The 23,524-nt window shown below is 45.6% G+C and overlaps 1 protein-coding gene across 2 annotated transcripts in view; it reads left to right on the forward strand.

Moving 5' to 3' along the window:
* Positions 1–23,524, forward strand: part of KLF3 (Kruppel like factor 3) — a 44,730-nt gene that overhangs the window by 13,706 nt on the left and 7,500 nt on the right. For both annotated transcript variants that reach the window (XM_019553182.1, XM_019553183.1), the window contains exons 4-6: positions 10,490–10,982; positions 11,405–11,555; positions 21,891–22,051. In XM_019553182.1, coding sequence (XP_019408727.1) covers positions 10,490–10,982; positions 11,405–11,555; positions 21,891–22,051 — 805 coding nt within the window. The remainder of the gene's footprint in view (positions 1–10,489; positions 10,983–11,404; positions 11,556–21,890; positions 22,052–23,524) is intronic.

Genomic DNA, 23,524 nt, shown 5'->3' on the forward strand with positions numbered 1-23,524 from the left:
GCGGTCTGAATCTGGCCCACCAATTGATTTGTACCTGGCCCAGGCTGCCCCTACGGCACTCCACATGGGGCCATGCCTTGCCTTCCCCCACCCTGGGCAGCCCACGCCACACTTCTGCCTGCAACAGCAGCACCCTGACCCTGGCCAGTGCACGCAGTTTCCCTGCAGGGTTGCTCTCGCTGATGCTGCTGCTGCAGTTGTCCAGGTGCTGCTCAGTTTTTCCCAGCTCCAGCAGCTGCTCCTCCTCCTGCCCCTGCTGCACCGCATCAGGCCGGTGTGGAGCTGCAGCTGGGTGGCTTCTGCCCCAGTGCACAGGGCTTCAGCTCCAGCTCCCACCTACTGTGCCCACCTGGCACAATGAGCAGCCGCCTGCAGGCAGCTGAGTGGGTAGAAGGTGGCTGGAGCTGGAGCCCCAAGCACTGAGGCAGGAGTTGTCTGGCTGTAGTTTTTCCCCCTTGCCTGGAGTAGTATAGCAGGGGCAGGAGGAAGAGGCAGGGAAGCCAAGCAGTACCCAGGTGGCTGCAGCAGCCCTGCTGGAAAGCTGTGCACGCAGGTCAGGGAGGTTTTTGGGGCTGGAACAGTGCTGTTGTTGGACGTGGACAGGAGCATGGTGCGGCTGCCCCTAGTGGGGGAGCGCATGGGCTCAGCCCCATTCAGAGCGCTGCAGGGGCAGCTGCAGGCCAAAATAAGCTACTCAAAAGGAATGTAAATCAGGAGAAAAATATTTTTTTGAAACAATTCAAATATGTTATTGTAGATGATTTGTTTTTTATCTGTAATTTGTTAAAATGATAAAGTGTTTCTAAGTATCAGGTTTTCCAATAGACCTTCATTGTAAATGAGTTTTTTCCCCAGTGCTGGAACAGGTAGATTCCTTTATCGTAGTGCCAGCACTCTGACTAGCCATCACAATCTTCTTTATTAAATATACATGTTTTTATTTATTTTTGCATAAAATGCAGTATCTAGGGAAGGAAGGAAGTTGGAGCCTGAATTCAAGTTCTTTCACAAGAAGATATAGAGTAGAAAATAAAATTTAGTGAGGTTCTCCTCACAGATTCCTCAATTCTTCCCCAGGGTAGGAACTGTGTTTACCTCAACCTCTGTGGACAGACTGGCCACTAGCCCCCAGGTCCTTGAGATCCTGGCTTCCCCAGCTGTTCCTGGTAGTGCAGCTCCCTTGGAGCCATCCCATCAAGGACTGCTTAGCAGACAGCTGCTCTGGAATCATCTTTAAAGGGAAAGAGATTTCTGTGTGAAGAGACCATAGCAAGAAAGGTAACATGGCTGTTAATATGTTAACTTTTTTGGCCATCTTTCTGGGGATTGGTAAAGGAACTGCTACTGACTGGGTTTTCAGAGGTTTTGAGCACACCTCTGGCTTCGTAAGAAGCTGACAGCAAAGACATCTTTTGAATGAGGCATTATGACCACTAAATCTATTGTTTAACAGCACCATAAGAAGTCAAACAAAAGAAAGGTCTTAAAATAATGAGTAAGCAGTAAAAAGTAAAATTGTGTGAACATAGACTATATATCATATGTAAAAAAGTTGTACAAAAATACCATTTGTTTATGACTTTAACATCAAGGGGTGGGGGACAGAACAAATTACAGTGTTAACATCACAGACAAGATTCAGGGCGTATGGTTTAAAGGATTAGTTATGCTTCTCAGATGGTTGAAGTCCACACCCAAAGCATTTTGTCCTTCTGCCATTGGCCCCTGCAGTTTATGGAACTAAATTATTATGGATATCTTATGATATAAATGGTCCTATAAACATTTTTTTTATAAGAGAGGTAGTTAGCGTCATCTCATTCCCAATTAAGTAAATACCTGTTATAAGCAAATGCCTGAACAAGTATAGTGACAGTTTACTTACAGAATTTGTTGGGTTTTTCCCTATAGTATGTACTTTCTTTGGGAGTTGAAGTAAACAGTATTTCTGCAGCATTTACTTCACAGCTTTTTAAAATCAAATCATAAGAGAAGTAGGGCTGGAAGGGACCTCCAGAATCATTTAGTCCAGCCCCCTGTCTGAGGCAGGATGATCCCTATCCAAACCATCGCATACAAATGATAATCTAAACTGTACATAAATGTCCTATGTGCTCACTCCTGCCCTCAACACCTGCATCTCTGAGCCAGGAGTTAAGTGCTATTATAAATAAACTTATTGAAATCAAGTGCCTCCAAATTCAGGAGTTACGGAGGGGTGCTGAGGCCAAAAATGTTCTGTGGCTTAATATGTAAGAATCACAAACCAATTATAATTTCCTAGTATAATCACCATCTTAAAGCAACAGATTTCTAACTTTTTAACCATCAATTATTTTAGTCTGCAATCATGACAAATCTGCACCATAAAAATATGTCCTGTTGTATGTGCATATTACCAATGATCTAGGAATATCCTTTTATTTCCACTTTTAAAAAAATTAAAGCAAATGGTTTACAAGCCCTTTCTCTCTAATTCCCACATGAAAATACATTAAACTGAAGTTATAGTTCAGAGTAAGAACAGTATAAGGATGCTGTAATACTTATTTGGGAGATAATTACAAACCCAGGAAATTCTGAGTTAAAGTTATAGAAATACACCTAACAATCTTAGCTATTTTATATAATAGTTATTATTAATTCATAAATATTTGTTGACCTTTATTAAAAATTATTTGTGAAAGTTTCCTCTGCTACCTAGCTACAAGATGCCTCCAGTTGTTATATAACTAATGTACTACCTGTTATACTGTACTGAAAACAATCCTTTTTATCATTCTCATTATCCTTTTTATGCCTTCAGTTAGACAACACCTGTGAATAAGGCGGCAGCCCTCCCCCCCCGCCCTTTGAAAATCAATGATTTGTTAGGCCTTAAAGTTTAATCCAGTGGATTTTGTAGTTGCGAATTTTGATATCATACTTCAGAATCTATAAACATGTAAAACAAGTTGCTTCACTACATTTTTTTTAAATGAAACAAAATTATAGTAGATTAGCACTTCACTATGTTTCCATGCATAAGTAGTAGTATCTGGGTGGGAATTTGTGTGTCTTTGACATACTTGGCCAGCTTTTATTTTTGACAGATTGTCAAGTGGAGGAGTGTTCCAAGTATGCTGTCCTTAGGCAAGGATTTTTTAAGGTGCTATCTTTTACTGGACCCTCATGAGATGTGGACAATGTATAGGAGATACCTCAAGCCACTAAAAAAGTACCTTCAGCGCTGCGTGCAGAAGATCTGTTGAATCCAATGGGAAGATAGACATTCTAAAGTTAGCATCCTTTTGCAAGCAAACAACCCAAGTATCAAGTGGGCTGGCCACATCATCCAGATGTCCAACTCTAGACTCGCAAAGAAAGTTTTATTCTCCCAGCTCAGTCAAGGTGTACACTCAAGCGGAAGGCATAGAAAGCACTTCAAAGAGGTCCTTGAGGCCACCTTGAAAAAAAATGCATCATTTACATTAACTCATGGGAGACTCTTCATTCAGGGCAGTCCTAGGTGACAAAGTGCCTGCTGCAAGGGTTTTCGGTACTTGGAAACCTCACGACCACAGCAGGAAACGGAAAAGAAGGAGCTGCCAAAACAGCATGTCATGGACTGAATCAAGAATCTGGAGCCACCCACCCCACACATGCACCTGAGTTGCAATAGAACCTTTTGATCCCAGATTGAAGATGGCTGACAAAGCCAAACTCACAGATAACAGTCACTCTCAGCTGCGAGGGATGCTAATCATGATTTATTGGACCAACTATATAATTGGGATAAAGTTAAACAAGCTTTCAAATGCAAGAATTTTTTCTCGGGTTTCTGGTCACAGGAACCAGGCACCACATAGCAGAGGGGAGGGACCAATAGAAATTCTCAGGTGTAGCAGACACAGCTAGCAGAGGAAAAGAAGCTGATTACTGGGAAATCAAGACCTATCAAAAGGGAGGAGGGTCTTTCTCACCTTTTCCTGTGTGGAAAGAATTCAGCAGTTGAGTAAAATATAATGTGCCATGAAACTGATATCAGTGTTTAGTCCTTGGACAGTGTTTAGTCACCAGCTTGTGATGTTTTGTTCCCAAGTTCACCTTTTTAAGGTGTTGGATGGATTTCCCTTGAGCACAAGAGTAGTGAAGTCAGAAAGGGAGTGGTTGTTCTGTGAGAAACGTGCTCGTAATAATGTGTGTATGTCTCTGTCCTTTTTGTATATTTTTTTTGTGGAAGTTCATTCTGGTGCATAGTTTAGTTTCACCCACTTAGTTGCGATGAGAGCACTTGGTGCACTGGAATACCAGGTATATCACATTTTGCAAAAGGCATGTGTGTTTTATGGACAGTTTTGATAGTGGTGGCAGTGGAGATGTGCTGACAGGTTAAGTGTTTCTGGCAAGTCCGTGTCCTTTCCACTTGATGTCTGTTGGGTAGGTTTGCCCAGCTCATCGTCATAAGCAAGGTTAGGGCGTTGTTTGAAAGCCAGAAGCAAAGGGGCTGTGAATATTTCCCTCAAGGTCTGAACTTTGTCCGGTATAAGCTGTAGTTCAGCAATTCTTCTGATTTGTTCCAGTGTGGGGTAGTAAGTGATGACCAGGTGTGTGCAGTCACAGGTGGTTTCCAATTTGTATTATATCAGTTACCGAAAGATATTTGGATAGCTGTTTCAAATGTATGGTCTACTGGAGTGTTCTTGTTGCATAAAGGCAGATTTTAGGTTGGTCAGGTGGGCATTACAAGTGTTCTCAGAGCAAATGTGGTGGTATCTGAGGGCTGGGCTGTAAATAATAGCCTTTTTGGTGCATTTGGGATGACCGCTGGTCTTGTAGAAATAGGTATGGTAGCCGGTGAGTTGTCTGTATACATTGGTTTGTAGGGTGCCATCCTTTGGGTGAGCATATGTGCCTTTTTAGCTGGAGCAGTCCCAGATTTTGGAGGCTGGTTCTGGCCAGTTGTTGGGAATTATAATGGGTATCCTGGAAACAGGGGCATGGGGCACAGTCTGGCCGGGAGTTGCAGCAATGTGGAGCACCTTGCAGGCTGGCAGGCAGGCACTGCTGCCTGCCCAGCATGCTGCCCTGCCCCTGTTGACTTGAGAGCATGGGGGGAGAGATGGGTAGTGTCCCAGATTTCCATATGGTCAGCCTAGCCATCCTGGATATGGATTGTGGTATCTAGAAAGTTCATGGTAGTGTAGGAGTATTCCAAAGAAAGTTTGATTGAGGGGATGATAGTTGTTAAACTTATGGTGAAAGCCAGTAAATGAGTCCAGATGTTCAGTCCAGATAACAGAAATATTATCTGTACAATGTAGGCTTAATGGTGCAGTTGTCTAAAAACATTTCCTTCAGGTGGCTCATGAAGGGGTTGGTATATTGAGGGGTACACGGCTGTGCCTTTAATTTGTTAGAATTAAAGTGTTAGAAGTGAAGTTATGGGTGAGAGATGAAATGGATTATTTGTACAACCCATTGTTGCAAATCTGAATCCACTCCAGGCTTCCAAAAGCATTTCAAGCAGGCAGTTGTGCCTTCTTGGTGTGGGATGTTAGTGTACGAGCTCATGACATCCAGGATGATTGCAAGTATGACCTTCTCAGGGAGGTGGCTGATATTCAGGAAATCTGTGGTATCTTGTAAAAAACATTATATTTGAGTGACAAGCGGTTTCAGGTAGTTTCTATGAATCCTGATAGCTTTTTGAGTGATGATATCCATCACAGTTGAATATGATGGGTCTGCAAGGGTTACTTTGTTTGTGGATCTTTGGGAGCATATAGACAGTTCTTGGGTGAGAGAATGAGGGATAAGTGGAAGTCATTTTCCTGAACTTGGCATGGGAAGGATTTGATATTTTCTAGTTCCAAAATGAATTCTGATGTGGTGTCCTCCCTAAGTTCTTTATAGTGTTTGGTATTAGAGTTGTCTGTCAGCTTCACTGGTGTAGTCTTGCCAAGATATCTATAGCTCCATCCTTGTCCATTTGTTTGATTACTACTTCATTTTTCAATCTTGGGACTATGGTGGCTCTTCTATCTGAGGGAGAGAAGTTGTTGCAGTCCTAGATTTGTTAAGAATTTCACTGTTAGCTTTTCTTCCTGAAACAGTCAGTGTAGGAGCCTGCGTCTTCTAATTCTCCACATATTAATATCTTGTCCCTCTCTCCCCTGGCCCCATCTCTCCAATGCAGCCTCTACTCCCCTGCCTGTCCCTATCCCTCCCTTGCCCTTGCTTTATGCTGCAGCCTGGGGTATTGAACATGGCCCCAGCCTGGCCCCATAACGACATTGTACAGCCTATACACCTGCTATAGAGGGGAACAGAGGCTGAAGAGGAAGCAGGGAGCAAGGGGCAGGGAGGAGGGGGAAAGCAGAGGCTGCAGGTGGCAGCAGGGCAGGCACAAATGGGGGCCTCCCCCCTTTCTGCCCCCCCTTGCAATGGTGGGAAGGATAAATTAAAGACAACACTCCAATAATTAGGAGGATACATGGAAGATCATAACAAATTTAAAAAATTTTCATGTATTGGACCTTATTATTGGAGGGTCACCTTATATTTGTCCCTGTCCATTGCTACAGCAGGGAAATCAGTGGCAGGGGGGCAAGCAGTGGGGAGGTAAGCAGGCAGGCTGACCACAGCCCTTTGCCCCACTCTTGTGCCTGCCCCACTACTTGCCTTCCCATCCACCTGCTCCCCCTTCTCCCCTTCCAAGCACTTTGTCCCCTTTGTTACCAATCCCTTCCCACACCACTGGGGGCCTTGCGCTGGGTCCCACACCACCCTATGCCCCTGCACCAGGTCCCACATTGCTCCGTGCCTTAAGTGGATTCCTGCTGCTGCTACTTCTAACTGCAGGTACTGCATTTTTACTTGATTCTAAGATGAGGCTTTGTTTTCCCATTGTTGAATGGGGGAGCCTCATCTTGTAATTGAGTACATATGGTATTTATTTTCTTGTTTAATTAACAGCATACATGCTGTCCCAATGCCTCATTTGTGTAGAAATGACTTGGTGTGTTACTGTGTAATTGTTTTATGTATATCACCTGGTATGAAAAGTACTTCACATTTCTTCTTTTGTGTACTACTTTAGATTACACAATTTTTCCTAATAAGTTTTTTAAAAAAAAAAGTGTGTTCCCTACTTCTTTCTGTAATTCAGACAGAAACATGGCACATAAAACCTCAGAGTAAAGGAAAGCTTAGAAAAATAAGACAACCTCTCCAGACTGGCACACAAATAGCTGACTTAAGTGAAATCTGTGCCAGCTTAGTTACAACAATGCAAACCTTTTATTCAAAGCAATTCAAGAGATCAGGAGCAAGTTTGAATTCCTAATAAAGCTACTTTTAAAAATATAATTGTCATTTCTGTCGCACTGGGTATGTGGCTCTTTTGGGGGTGAAGGGGCAGAAGACTTAATTTTCTAAATTTACTTCATCTTTTATAAGCATTTTTTGCACTATTGTTTTAATAGTTTGATGTTTTCCAATGAGAGAAGCAAAAATGCTTTAATGGGCTGGGTTTTAGCCAAAACTGTTACGTTCTTTAACACAGGCTCCTACTTAACAACAACAACAACAACACCAACAACAAAATTTAAATCACAGATTTAATATGGATGGTCTTCTCCATTTTTTCCGTTCCAGTATTACAATACTTATATGTTGTCAACCTCAGAGTAATACAATTTTTAAATACTGCAAGGCATGTAGAACCCTAGTTCTGTGAAAACCCATGGAGACTGGAATACAATGGGACTACTCATGTGAACTAAACTAGTCACATTCACAAATGTTTGCAGCTTCAGAATCAAAGTGTCTGAACATGAGATCCCCTTACTTGAACAAAAAGTGTACCAGGAATTCTAATGTTCCTTCACCAAAGCTGGCACATACTTTACAAAATGAATAAATGTTCAGATGAGAGGCAGAGCATGCAGTTTTTCTGCCGTGGGAGGTGGTGGCACCTGGGCCCACAGCAGCAGCTACCAGTCTTGTTGCCCACCCTTAAGTTGGTGCCCAGGACTAGTACCCTATTCACTCACCCCTCATTACACTGCTGCTTCAGATTAGTGACCTTGTGATAAGTCTTTCTGGGTTACAAATAAACTGATACCTAGTTGTACTATTGGACACTTCTACAGAATAGTAAAGCCAACTAGACTTTGTACTGTAGGCCAATAACTGAAGTTTAACACAAGCACTTAATACAGTTTATGTATTCAGTGTTTGAATTCCAGCCTCCACCCAGGTCTTAATCAGATTTAGTAGATGCTAAGTACTGTTAAATATTAAACTCCATCAATATGTGGTGGCCTTGATCATTTAGAATTATAATAAATAACATTACTGCCGTATCTAGCAGTGCTTATACTTTCATACAGTTCACGAGCAGTTCTGGATAAGCTGGTCACAATACAGGTTTCCCTCAATTTATGCAGTACATGCGTTCCTGGAGAATGCCGCATAAATTGAATTCGCGTAAAGCGAACCCACTTTATAATGTAAGAAATAGGGGTAAGTTCCAGTGTCGGCTGCTCCTGGGGCTGCTACAGCACAGGCTGGGGTGAGTGTGGACAAGCAGAGCCCTGGGTGGTGTGAGGCATGGCACTTACCCCAGCCCCAGCTGCAGCGGCCCCAGGAGCTGCAAGCACTAGCTGCCTGTAGCCACTAAGCTGCACCATTCCTCAAACCCCCAGGGCTCTCCCTATCCCCACTGGCCCCACCTGCTGCAGCTGTCCCAGGAGCAGCTGATGCCAGCTCCCTGTAGTAGCTGGGCTGCACCATGCTTTGGTTGAGACAGCTGGCACTGGCAGCTCCCGAGGCCATTGCAGCTGGGGCTGGAGTAAGTGGAGATAGGCAGGGCCCTGGGGGGTTCAGGGTATGGTGCAGCCCAGTGGCAGTAGGCAGCTGGTGCCAGCAACTCCCAGGCCTCTGCAGCCAGGGCTGGGATAAGTGCTGTACCCCGCAGCACCTGAGGCTCCACTTCTCTGCACTCACCCCAGCCCGTGCTGGAGCGGGCCTGGGAGCTGCCAACACCAGCTGCCTGGACCAGGGCACGATGCACAGGGAACTGGCATCAGCCACTCCTGGGACAGCTGCAGCAAGAGCTGGGGTGAGTGGGGACAGGCAGAGCCCCAGAGCCTCAGGGCAGCGGGAAAGCATGGCTGCAAAGTGAGACCTTATACACCCAAGGAAAATATACACAAATATATTTCATAAAGATGCTGAAATCAAAGTAATATTTTAAAAAAGTAGAATGTATAAACTATACTATGTACATTTCCTGTCTTAGAACATTTTATAGGCTTCTAAAAGTAATTATCTATTAAAGCAGTGGCTTTTATCCATCTTAGACTTGAGGCACCCTTAGGAAAATGCCAGCCTTCAGCTTTCACTCATTTCTTTGATTATGGAAAAATAATAGAACAATTCTTCTGTTGCAAAGAACTTGGAAAGACCATAGCAGGTTTTTGACATGGTATATTCCAATTTGAAATACCAGAGTTTATCTTGTGAATCTCATACAGATGTTTGCACACCAAATGCTGCATGGTACCTGTAACAACCTTAAAAGGATCTGAAGGCATCCCAGAGTACTATGGTGCTCTGTATTAATTTAATTTGTTTTTAAATGTTTTTTATGACAGGAGTGGTTTAAAATAGGACCCCACAGGTTATTTATTATTCAAGAACATGTTTTCCTTCAGTGTGAAAGGCATTATTAAAGTCTAATTTTCAAATAGAATGAGCATCATGAATTCTTATTAACAATCAGGAAATACTCATTAAGTATGTCAGAGGATCAAACCTTTTGTCCCTTTTACAAGATTACATACCTTTCCAAAATAGTAAGTTAGTTGCATTTCCCTCCTAATCTTCTCAAGAAAAAACACTTGAAATGTATTTGTTGAACTCTAACTTCTTACATTGACTGCTTCTGAACTTGCTTATAGGATTCAGTTGTAAAGTATTTTGTTTAGAATAGACTTTGGTTTTAGTGAAGAGGGATAGTAAGTGCTTTCCAATTATAGGCATAACTGACTGAGGTTTAGAACTGCTAGAATCTAGTTCCAGCTTAATTGTGTTCTTATTTAACCTCAGGGTGCCTCAGTTTATGCATCTCTGTAGCAATCTAGCATAATCCTACTTCCCTTATCTTGTTTATAACGCAGGATGGACGAAAGTTTACTACATGTTTGTAAAGCACTTTTTCTTAGATAAAACATCTTAATAATTAAATAAATCTGGAGGATCTATATACTGCACTTTCTTTTCTTTTGTTGCATGCTGATTACTGATTTCCAGACGATTAGAGAATCAGACTTGAATTGCTCTCCCTCTAACAAAAAAAGGAATACATGAATGTAGTATGCCTTTGCCTTTTTTATTATTAGTTTGCCTCACTTGACCAGCCATCAGTAATTTTAGCGCTAGAATTTTTTAGAACGTATGGTTTCTGTTTTAATTCTCCTCTTCTCCCTCCTTGTTTCCCCAGTCATACCCATCCAATTACATGGATCAAATTAAGCCAAACAAATACAGCGTCATTTATTCTACACCAAATATGTTGCACAATAAATTCTATTCAACCCCAGAAGGACTATCTAATGGAATCCAGATGGAGCCAGTAGATCTAACAGTGAACAAACGAAGCTCACCACCTTCAGCTGAAAGTTCTCCTTCCCCACTAAAATTTCAGACTGTACACAGAAGAGCTTCACCTGGACTAACTCTGTCCTCACCCAGCCCACCTATGAAAAAATACACACCACCACCTCCTGGAGTACAGCCATTTCCCTTACCATTAACAATCCCTCCAGTTATGGCGGCTCTTTCACACCATGGACTTAGAAGCCCTGGAATACTCCCAGTTATACAGCCACTTGTGGTCCAGCCTGTTCCCTTCATGTATACTCCTCATCTCCAACAACCTCTAATGATGCCTACGGTTCTTGCTGATGAATTGGAGAATCCAAGTAGTGTACCAGGTAGGTGGTGCTGCTGTTTTGTTTCTCTTTTATGTCAAATAATTGTATATCCAAGTATTATTTTGGGTAAGTGATTTTCATTTTAGGAAATGAAAAGTCAGGACAGTAATTCTTATGCTAAAACATGAAGTATTTGCTATGCAAATTCTGGTTAGACTTTATGGGTTAGATTCTGCACTTATTTATACCCATATATATCTGTTGATCCTAAAAGAGGCAATCCAGATTACACCTAGTCAAGATAAGAGATTTGTGTTGAATTCAAATTCATCAGGAGGCAGACCAAAAACTAGAAGTCTTATTTTAATGAGAGTTATATACAAGACTTGAGCTGGTCAATTTTTACATTTTCAGATCTAGATGTTGCCTATATCATTTAACTTGTATAGCTCTTTACATACTTGATTTTTCTTTTTTTCTAGTGCCTGTAATTGAATCTTATGAAAAACCTCTATTAAAGAAAACTATTAAAGTAGAACCAGGAACCGAATCACCTAGGACTGACTTCTATCCTGAACAAATGTCACCTCCATTGATGACTTCACTGTCTCCTCCCCAAGTAATGTTGCAAGAGTGAGTAATTAATGATAGTCCAAAACTACCTATTTTCAGCTGAAGAATAAAATATAACAACATTTTTTAACTATATATGTGTATCCTTTGAAGGAAAAGCCAGTGTGCTTTGAAGCACCCAATAAAAATATCATAAACATAGGTTGCAGTTGGTAACTGAATTAAGTTTTTGTGTTTAGGTTCCCTCCTCACTCCCACCATGATGTGAGATGTAATCTCACCTTTGTTTTTGGCAATAGAGTTATCAGCATGTTCACAACATACACAGGAACTATACAAATCTGCTTTACTTGTAACTTTAGGAATTCACTATACATTGGTCCTAGTCCTATAAACCACGGTAAATAGAACCCTTGGTGCATATCAGTGTAGTTCTCCAGGTGAAATTTTGTAGAATTGATCGTATAATTTGAACAGGTACTAGACGGTGGTAACCTGAAAGTATATCAGCAGATCATAATTACATCCATATTTAGATTGTCAAAATGAGATCTATTTAAAAAGATTTTGGCAACCTTTTCTTAGAGAAGGATTAACAATTCCATTGTTTGTTCCTAGCTCTTGATATGGGGGAGAACCTGTGAGAATACAGATGTGCTTTCCCACCCCCAACAAATTCCAATCAGACGTACTAAATTGTATTAAAAATCACCATTTTCATTCTCCCATGTTCCTCAGGAAATTTTTGGCAGCCTGCTAAAATCCCTGAACATTCTAAAAGTCTGGCCCATACTTCTGCCAAAGCAGCAGCAGACACTCTGGTGGGAATGCCTGGGAGCCATCAGAGCAGCTGTAGCAGGAGTTGGAGAAGACTGCTAATGGCACATGGCCCCAAAATCTCATCCCCCTCCCAGGAGCACCATATGGAACAGAAGCACCAATCCCGGGTGAGAGAAAGTGATCCAAGTCAGATTCCTACAGTAAATCCCTGAATCCAGCAGCCTAGGGTCACCAGAAACAGTCTGACATCTACACATGTCACCAGCAGGCCTTTCACCTCACTGAGATAGCAGCCTTCTCTTGATGTCTTCTAAGATAATAACTAGTGGTAGGCATCACAGTTTTGGGGTTAATTACTCCATTGCTCTTCCTGGCCTCCTTAAGGGCACCCATATAATGACTACTAGACATGACCCTTCTTGGTATGGGGATAAACATTCCTCTCCCTATAGACAGGAGCTTTAGGTTGCATTCCCCTGTGATCATCTCTGCAGGTCTGAGTTTGGTTGTGCACCGACTGCTCCAATATCTCTCAGGGACAGTAATCAAGTCAGCTGGTGGCCAGCCAGCTTTCACAAAGCCAGGTACTGTTCAGTTAGACAAAACCATTAAAGAGAAAATGTATCATAGAGCTGTATATAGATGACAAGCACATTTACCCAGGTACCTACCTATCTTATATGTTGGGACTGAGACCTGGCAGGTACAATACTCAAGTTTTTGTCCCTTTGTATCTGATCTGCATGTATAAAAAGAGCTGATTATTTAAACAGCTTCCTCCTTTGTTGTCCGGATCTGTGAAACCTAAACAAAATAAATGCTGTTTCCCCACCATGGCTGATACTTCCACAGACTTGTCACAACTGTATTAGTGAATTGAACTGATTACCCATATGGACTGCAGTTTAGACAGGAAACAGTCACTGGACCAGGAACACAACTATTCATATAGCACTTAAACAAATGTTACATTAATCTTTGAATGTTCAGTGCTTCCAGAGCATCGCAAGTGCCACACATATTCTTTGAACTGGTACTAAACAGTGGTAAAAGCTGAGCTGAAAAGCTGAGCTACAATGTTTAAAGGAGTGGTCGCCAACCTTTTTGGGTGGGAGATTAATTCAAAAAGTGAAGTCAAGATCTACCCCCAGCCCCGCTGGGCAGTCTGTGGGAAGGAGTGGGTGGGGGTGGGCAGATTGAGGCAGAGGGAGAAAAAATTATTTGGGGGCATGTTCCCCCAGCAGGTAGGTCTGTGGGGAAAGGACCATGGTGGGGGCAGGGCAGATGGAGGCCTTAGTTGTGAGAGATGGATTGGGGCACAGGCAGGAGCAGAGGCTGGGGGGAGTGGGCCTAGTCAGGCCGGGTAGTGGGACAAGCGGAGGCCTGGGGGGCACGTGCCCCGTTCCCTCCCTCACCACTGGGGCCTCAATCTGCCCTGCCCCCCGCCTCCCCCCACCAGCGGCGAGTGAGGGAGTGAAGCACAGGCAGGTCCTGCACAGCTGGGGCAGGTGCAGGACAGAGCCCCAAGTGGCTCATTTAGGGGGCAGGGGGCCTGCAGCCCAGGAGGGCATGGGAGGTGTGTGCATTTGGATCTGCACACGGGGCAGGGTGGACTGGGGCATTGCCAGGCTTTTCCCAGTGCAGCTCTTGAGCCAGACAGTGGCACTGGGAGCAGGGCTATGGGGAGGGCTGCAGGTACCTGAAAATTTGCTGTAGCCCTGCCCCACCCACTCCCAGCACTGCCGCTGCAACAGGAAGAGCCTGGTGCTGCCCCAGCCTTGCCCACATGCAGATCTGGGGGCACGTGTCTCCTGTGTCTTCTTGGGCTGCATGCCCCCCCCTCTTTGCACCCCCTGGGCGAGCTGCTCATGGCTCCATCCCATGCCCACCCCAGCTGCACAGCATCGGCCCCTGCTCCACTCCTCCCTTTACCACTGCGCATTCATCCCACCCCACCCCTGCTGCAGCCCCCAGAAGCCCACAGCCAGTTTGCCTTGTGGCCCTACTGCTGCCCTGCATGTGTGGGGGCTAAGCCCTGTTGGCCTCCCTTCTTTTGCCACCTATGCCCTTGTGTGCCCTGCCACAGGGTGAGTGGGGCCCCAGCCAAGCTGGTCCGGCGGAGAGTCAGAGCCCAGGTGGCTCATCCAGGCACACAGAGGAAGGGGGGCTCCTGCCACTGTATGTACCCTGGCAGGACCCTGGGGCTGTTCCTGTCTCCCCCCACCAGAGAGAGGACTTCAACTAAGGAGGGGGAGGAGGGAGGCAGGGGAGGACCACAGGCAATCACCCCAGTGCTCAAGGCTGGGCCAGGCCAGCTCCTTCTGAGTCCATGCAATCAGGAACCATGTGGTGCCTAGAGTGCTGTAGTGAGGGGCAGGTAAGCGTGAAAGTGGCAGTAGGCAGCAGGGAAGTGGCAGCAAGTAGGTGAGCAGACACAGGAGTGCAGCAGCAGCTGGGTGGGAGCACACGGACTGTGCCAGTGTCCTGGGGTCAGGACTGGTGGGGCCCGGAGCAGGGTGACAGGAGCACTGGGCCCTATCTGGCAGGGCTCTGTGGAGCCAGGCCAGGCTGCGCCAGCAGGGAGACTGGGGATCCAGCCTGGCTCCATAGAGCCCCTGCCAGCCCATGCCCATGCTCCTGCCACCGTGCTCTGGGCCCTGCCAGCAGTGGCCCTGGGACATGGGTACAGGTCCTGCACTCCCACCCCACTATCACTGGGCTCCTGCGTGCCCACTTGCTGCCACTCCCCCCTGCACCTGGCTGCCATTTTCCCGCATTACTGTTGGTCGCTCCCACACCAGATGGCTCCCAGCTGCATGGCTGGACTGTGGGAGTATGGGACCCGCACTGGTACCCCAGGGCAGGAGAGTGGGAGGTATGCGCATGTCCCTGCAAGGAGGGAGGGAGAGGGAGAGACATGTAGAGCAATGAGGGAGAGACTGCGTGTGTGCGGGGTGGGAGGGACCCCCGTTGCACTGCCACATACACAGACCCCCACATTCCCTCATCCAACCCAGCCACCCTCCCACATAGCTCCCCACAAATCCCATATCCACACCCACACCTATCCACCGCCCCCACAGACATACCCACACCTTCCCCACATACCCACAATGCCCCACAAATCTATACCCACCAACCCCACAACACACAATTTTAAGCTATTGTGCAATCACCTCTGTGTACACTACACAAACACTTGTAAATCGGGACAAAAATATTTTTTTTAATCCAGTTAACGAATGTTGTAGATGTTTGATTTTTAGAATGTAATTTGGTATTTTTCTGGTTCTAAGCTGGCAAAACCCCTTGCTGAAATGAGTACTTCCAGAGACAAGGGGGGCAACTTCTGGTGGCAAATTTCAGAGATTATAGGGTGGGACTTCTGGTCACAAGGTGGCAACCAGGGGGCAGGGCACCTGTCAAGGGGTGGGGCTACCCATTAAACCTTCAACAGCTTGCCAAAACTCAGTAAGCAGTCCTCCAGCTAAAATAATTGCTCACCCCTGTGCTACAGCTTTCTAATCTGAGTGTGATGCAGACCCAGTTAATCAAGTCTGCTCTGAAGCATTCTAATTAGAATGCATCAGAACACATGTTTAGATACCCAAAGAGAGTAAATTAAGATGAACCAGGAAAGTGTAGGTTGAGCATTTTCTAATTTATAGAATCTGTTTTGCAACCTGACATTATTTATAACATTAATTTGTATTCAGTGTGTGTGAAAGTTGTGGATATTTTACAGTGAGCTTTAGTGGGCTGAATAGTTTAGCTATATTGTCTGCATAAGTTCTTCCTAAATTAAACATCAGACAGATGTAAATAGAACAAATATAACATGTATCCTTGACTTCATTTTCTTGTTTATGTGAGTTAAAAGTTTGACTTATGCTACCATCATAGTGTGGGAGTGGGGACAATGGGATGGTTTTAAAAATAATCATGACATGATTTTTGAAATATAAACATATGAATGTCTTTCTGAAAGAGAAATATTGGGCAGCAAGGCTGCCCGGATACACTGTAGTTATAGCGTGTTGGAGCAGACTTGATTAATTGAGTCTGCTGGAGTTCAAGCTTTAGTTAAAAGGTAGTTCAACGAGCTTTAGTTAAAGCCCCCCCACTGCCATTTTTAAGCACAGAGACCCTGATACACAAGTTGCTCCAGATGCTTTAGAGTGGCTCTCGTGGCTCCCACCTTCAAACAAGAGAGGAAGGAGGACCTGGGGAACTATAGGCCAGTTAGTCTTACCTCGATCCTAGGTAAGCTTTTTGAGAAAATTATTCTGGCACATGTCCACGAGGGGCCAGCTGGGGAGATTATGCTTAGGGGCAACCAACATGGGTTCATTAGAGGCAGGTCCTGTCAGACCAACCTGGTGGCCTTCTACAACCAGGTCACCAAATCCTTAGATAAAGGGGTAGCAGTGAACATAGTCTTTCTGGACTTTCGGAAGGCCTTTGACACTGTCTCTCACCCTGTTCTTATTAAAAAACTGGGGGACTGTGATGTCGACACCTACACAGTCAATTGGGTTGCCAATTGGCTGGAGGGCCACACCCAGAGAGTGGTGGTGGATGGGTCATTTTCGACCTGGAAGGATGTGGGCAGTGGGGTCCCCCAGGACTTTGTCCTTGGTCCAGCATTGTTCAACATCTTCATCAGTGACTTGGACGAGGGGATGAAAAGCACCCTGTTCAAATTTGCTGATGACACTAAGATGAGAGGGGATGTGGGCATGCTAGAAGGGAGGAATAGGCTGCAATCGGACCTAGACAGGTTACGGGGTGGGCAGACGAGAATAGGATGGGATTCAACACTGACAAGTGCCAGGTGCTGCACCTGAGGAGGAAGAACCAGCACCATACCTATAGGCTGGGGAACTCCCTTCTCGTCAGTGCAGAGGCAGAAAAGGACCTTGGAGTCATCATTGACTCCAAGATGAACATGGGCTGGCAGTGTGGGGATGCATTCAGGACGGCCAACCGCATCTTGTCATCCGTCCACAGATGCATCTCAGGCAGGTCCAAGGAGGTGATCCTCCCCCTCTATGCGGCACTGGTCAGGCCGCAGCTGAAGTACTGCATCCAATTCTGGGCGCCGCACTTCAAGAGGGGTGTGGACAACATGGAGAGGGTCCAGAAGAGGGCCACTTGCATGATCAGGGGGCAGCAGGGCAGGCCCTATGAGGTGAGGCTAAGGGACCTGAACCTGTTCAGCCTCCACAAGAGAAGGCTGAGGGGAGAACTAGTGGCCATTTACAAACTAGTTAGAGGGGACCAGCAGGCATTGGGGGAGTCCCTGTTCTCCTGAGCACTACCAGGAGTGACTAGAAATAATGGTCACAAGCTGGCAGAGGGTAAATTCAGGTTAGACATCAGGAGGTGCTACTTCACTGTCAGGGCGGCTAGGATCTGGAACCAACTTCCAATAGAAGTGGTGCTGGCTCCTACCCTGGGGGTCCTTAAGACAAGGCTTGACAGTCACCTTCCTGGGGTCGTTGACCCCAGTACTCTTTTCTGCCATGGCAGGGGGTCGGACTTGATGATCTGCTCAGGTCCCTTCCGACCCTACTAACCATGAAACTATGAATGAGGAGTCAGATTTTTCACTCAATCAGCCATTTTTTAAGCTGTCTGCAGCCAAGCACTTGGGTTTGGTCACAGCTATAAAGAGTTGCTGTCTGTGGCCAGATCAGGAGAAAATTTTCACTTCTGTGACAGGTCAGCTCCCAAACTACTGCACCTGGCATCACAGTTTGGGAAGGAAGTAAGCAGCCAATAGTTGAGAGAACAGGTTAGGGACTATTTGCAAAAACAGGACATAGAGAAGTCCATGGGGCCAGATTCGATGCACCCAAGGGTGATGAGGGACTTGGTTGATGTGATTGCAGAGCCATTGGCCATCATCTTTGAAAACTCGTGGTGATCAGGAGAGGTCCCAGATGATTGGAAAAAGCCAAACATAGTGCCTATATTTAAGAAAAGAAAAAAATAATGGATCCAGGGAACTATAGATCAGTCAGCCTCACCTTAGTCCCTGGAAGAATCATGGAGAAGATCCTCAAGGAATCCATTTCTAAGCACTTGTAGGAGAAGGTGGTTAGGAACCGTCAGCATGGATGCACCAAGGGCAAGTCATGCATGACCAACCTGATTGCCTTCTAGGATGAGATGGCTGGCTCTGGATTCAGGAAGATCAGTGGAATGTGATATACCTTGCACTCAGGACAAAAAAATCCCATGCACCAGTACAGGCTGGGGGCTGACTGGCTGGGCAGCAGCTCTGCAGAGAAGGGGTTACAAGGTAAAGGAAAGCCATTATTCCCCTTTATTCAGCACTGGTGAGGCCACATCTGGAGTACTTTGTTCAGTTTTGGGTCCCCCGCACTACAGAACAGATGTGGATAAATTGGAGAGAGTCCAGCTGAGGGCAGCAAAAATTGTTCAGGGGCTGGGGGACATGACTTCTGAGGGAACTGGGCTTATCATCTAGAGAAGAGAAGACTGAGAGGGGATTTAATAGCAACCTTCAACTACCTGAAGGGGCGTTCATAAGAAGATGGAGTTAGACCAGTGGTTGTCAACCAGGGATATGCATATCCCTAGGGGTACTTAAAAGATTAATAGGGGGTACACAGAACTCTGCGTGCATGCATGCAGCCACAGCGCAGCATGCAGGGCGCCAGGAGCACAGCTCAGCCACATGGAGAGCAGCCAGGTCCAGCTGGTAAGTTTGTTGTGGGGGGCTGCAATAGGGATTGCCAGGATGGGGCAGCTCCCATAGCTATGTGAACCCCGGGAAGGGAATGGGGGCATGTGCCCCTGGATCTGTGCATGGGACAGGGTAGGCTGGGCCTGGGGTACCAGGCTCTTCCTGGCAGGGGCTGAGCCAGGCTGCACTTGGAGTGGGTGGTGGTGGTGCTGGGAAGGTGATGGGGGCGCTACCGTGAATTTTGGGGTGACTGAAGCCCGCCCAGTAACCCCGCTCCCATAGGCCCCCACAGTGAGGAAGGGAGTGGGGCTGGAGCAGGAGCAGGGGCAGGCGCTGCCCAGCCAAGGCAGAACAGGGGGAGTAACAGCTCCCACTGCTGCACCGCACCCTGGGAGGGCACGGAGGACACGTGCCCCCGGATCAGCATGTGGGGCAGGGTGGGCTGCAGGCCACTGGTCCCAGTGTGGGTGTTGGACCAGGCTGCACTGGGATCAGGGTTTTGGGGGAGGGTGGGTCTATGACAAATTTTGGGGTGGCTGCAGCCCCTCCTGTAGTCCCCTCTCATCACCGCTGCCACCTGCCCCAAGCACAACCTGGCCCAGCCCCCACCAGGAACAGCCAGGCGTTGCCCTGGTCTGCAGCCCGCCCCACTCCATGAGAACTATGCCCTGTGCCTTCCTGGGGTGCAAGCAGTTGATGGGAGCTGCCACCCCCTGCACCCCCCCAGACAAGCCACTCATGGCTGTGTCCCATGCTCCACCCCAATTGGGCAGCACCAGCACCTGCCCCTGCCCCAGCCCCACTCCCTCCCTTAGCACAGGGGCCTAAGGGAGCGGGGCCATGGGGGGGGCTGCAGCCACCCCAAAATTTGCCTTAGCCCCCAATCCCCTTCCTAGTGCTGCTGCTGCCCACCCCAAGCACAGCCTGGTCCAGCCCCCTGCCAGGAAGAGCCCATCACCCCAACCTGCAGCAGCAGCTCTTCCAACCCCCATGCCCCAGATCTGGGGGCACATACCCACCATGCCCTCCCAGGTTGCATGTAGCAGCAGGAGCCACCCCACTTTACATGGCTCAGTCCTGCATCCTGCCCTGGCTGAGCAGCCCCTGGCCCTGCCCCATCCTGCTCCCTCCCCCACTGCTGGGGCCTTGATCTGTCCCAGCTCACCCCACACAGATCTTGGGGCACATGTCCCTCCCAAGGTGTGCGCAGCAGCAGGAACCGCCCCGCCTCCTCAGCCCCCCCACTCCAATGCTCAGCAGCTCTGTCACACGCCCCACCCTGGCTACATAGAGTCTACCCCAGCCCCACTCCCTCCCTTACTGTGCCCCCCCCCCCGTTAAAAACAAAAACATAAAGGGGTACATGAGCTGAAACTTTGAGACAGAAGGGGTACACTTGTTAAAAAAGGTTGAAAAACCCTGATCTAGACTGTTCTCAGTGGTAACAGGTAACAGAACAAGGATCAATGTTCTCAAGTTGCAGCAAGGAAAATTTAGGTTAGACAATAGGAAGAATTTTCTCATTAGGAGGGGAGTAAAACATTGGAACAGGTTACTGAAAGAGGTCATAGACTCTTCATCCTTGAAGGTTTTGAAGACCCAGCTAGACAAAGCTTTGGCTGGGATGGTTCTACTTTACACAGGGGTTGGACTAGGTGACCTCCTGAGGTCTCTTCCAACCCTAATTTTCTATGATTCTGTGATCTGCATTGCTGAGCCTAAGGCTTTGATTATCAAGCGCTCAGAACACCAACAACTCCTATAGACTTTAATAGCAGCTGTGGTTCTCAGCATTTCGGAACTTTAGGCCCTAAAAGTACTTGCTTTAAATAACAAATAGCCTCTAGATACACTTGAATGTTGTTAGACGTAATTGGATCTAGTAAAGAACTGGCAAGTTCAGTAATTGCTAAAAAGGCTTGCATTCTATAAAGCTTATTATAGCTGGTAGAACCAGTTTTACTAGGATAAATCTTAGCATGTGCATGTGGCATATTCAGTTTCACTTAAAAGCTAGAAAATACCCCCAAATCAACCCTATTTATCAGTTAAATAGTCCTGGGCACACTGTGAATTTTTATTTTTAATGCTTGGTGCTGGTGTTGTTTTTTACTTTCTTAAATGCATTTTTGTCTTATCAATGCCACTAAGGTCAGTTTCATGTTGGTTTCCAGTTTTAGAAGCAGTCAAACTTTTTGATTCTTAATATACACAGTTGATGATACCCCTAAAAATGTGTGTGTGCGTACATGTGTTTTACCTTTGGGTTTCAGGTCAAGAAAATTGTATTTGTGAAGCTTCAGAACCAATTTCAGACATCCTGTGGGTGTGACAGCAGACTTAAATTCTACTTTTAGGAATTGACATCAGTGGTGAAGGGAGGCCGCACCCTTCTGCCAACACCAAACAGGAAATTCATAATTACTCTTTTAAGGAGTGGCAGGAACAATACAGATTCTGCCTGTAAAGCTAAAGATATGCATTTATGAATATAGAAAAGCTATTTTCAATTTAAAAAGTGGCTGTCTTTTAAAGAGGGAAAATTCTGCAAACAAAAGCAATTTTGCAAACTAAAGTTTTCTGGAAATTTAATATATATTTCACTGAAAAACAAAAATCTTTGCTTTCATAAGTAAAACTAAATTAAAATCCAGGCAGGCAGAGGGGAATATCTTTGGTTTTATTATACCACAAAGTGAATAAGCCCAACAAGCATCAAAACATTACTGGTAAAATCCATAAAAATGCTGAGTTCTGAATTTTTCCACATACATGTAATGTTGTTCTCCCTGCCAAGAGATGGAATGGTAAAGAATAGAAGGCTCTGTCATAAATCATTATAATTAAGTTTATTGTGTTTTAAATGTTTTTCATTTTTAACACATGACTTAACTTCACAGGAATCACCCTTCAGTTATAGTGCAGCCTGGGAAACGGCCTTTACCTGTGGAATCTCCAGACACACAAAGGAAACGCAGAATACACAGATGTGATTATGAAGGTTGCAACAAGGTCTACACTAAAAGCTCCCATCTGAAAGCTCACAGAAGAACACATACAGGTGGGAGTCTTGGTGCACTTTTCTTTCATCAGTATTGATTTTGAGTTAAAGGCAAAGTCCCAGCTACATCCCATCCTTAAGATATTACTGAGGTTTAATGCTTTTTTTCTATTTGCAAGAAAATCTGGTTTGATTTGAATGTTAAAAAAATTTCTTGTTATAAAGACTGTTTTTCCATAGAAAAGGTTTAGGCTAATTTACCATAGAAAGGGTAAATTAGCCTAAACGTCCCTGTCCATCAGCTCATTGTGTCCTACTTGCGTGTTCCAAAAGGTCCCATGGGACCTTCCTTAACTCTGATTTAGCTATTTAAACTAAAAGTTGAAATAGTGGTGAAGGTGGTTACATGTCAGGTATAAGTGGTATATTTTAGGCAGATCTGGCATTTGGCTGGCTTTGCTTATGTGCCTTGCAGTGGAAGGGGGAAGATGAAGGGGAGGTAATTAACAGGTTGTAAGTCTAGACAAGAATCCTCCCAATACATCTTGTATTTGCTTGGTAGCTCCTTTTCTTTCCTTTTTTCTACACCCACTTTTGTCCTCTTGCTTTGAAGATAGCTATTTTGCTCATCCCCCAGATGGATCCTGGTTTTCTCTGTTTAAAAATAGCAAATTCTGTGATTAAAACCCCCCAAATCCACATTTTGCCTTTATTAAAATGAAACACCTATATATGTAGTGGTATCAGTTGAACACAGTGTTTTACTGATATACAGTAAAAGCTTTGTTATCTGGCATAAGTGGGGTAAGAGGGTGCCGGTTATCTAAAAATTCCGGTTATCTGAGAGTTATGCCTATCAAGGAAGACAGGAGTGCAGTACAGCCACTCCTGCCAGGAAGAGTCTAGCACTGCCCCAGCCCCAACCCACAACAGCAGCCTGCCATGCCCTGTGCAGATCCTTTTCCCTTCCCCCTGCTTCTTCCGCAGACTTTCCTGCCTGGGAGGGAGGTGCGTGCCCAAATTTTCTCCCTCCGCCTATGCAGATATCAACTAGAAGGGCTCCTAGCAGCTCCTCTGTTGGCAGCGTCACTAACTAACATAAACAACAGAAATACTTAATGCACATGATGGATAGACTTGGCAAAGATTCTGGTTGCTAAAGTGAAGATTTGTATTGGGAAATATTGGAAATTCAGGTTAATAGAGTATTCCAGTTTGTAAGATGCCAGTTAACACAGTTTTCACTGTATTTACGATTTTAAAGCAGTTTGGAAGCCCACCTCTGTTTCAGTCATTGTAATATAAATTCTAAATACCCGTACATTTTGGCATTTGATTCTGGGTTCTTTCTGATGGAAAATGAGAGCTCCCTCTGCCCCCTTTGCTTACTAGGACGCAGGTCCAGATGTGGCTCTCCCACCCCCAGCTGCTTTGTGGTGCTAAGCAATCCTGATATGCTAGTGTCCTGCCCGTGTCATTGTCCTTCACTCCCCCACAGCCGCAGCCCCCCCAGTCCTGCCACTGCCCCTCACT

The sequence above is a fragment of the Crocodylus porosus genome, unplaced genomic scaffold, assembly GCF_001723895.1.
Source record: "Crocodylus porosus isolate Cpor-Errol unplaced genomic scaffold, CroPor_comp1, whole genome shotgun sequence".
NCBI classification, from domain to species: domain Eukaryota; kingdom Metazoa; phylum Chordata; order Crocodylia; family Crocodylidae; genus Crocodylus; species Crocodylus porosus.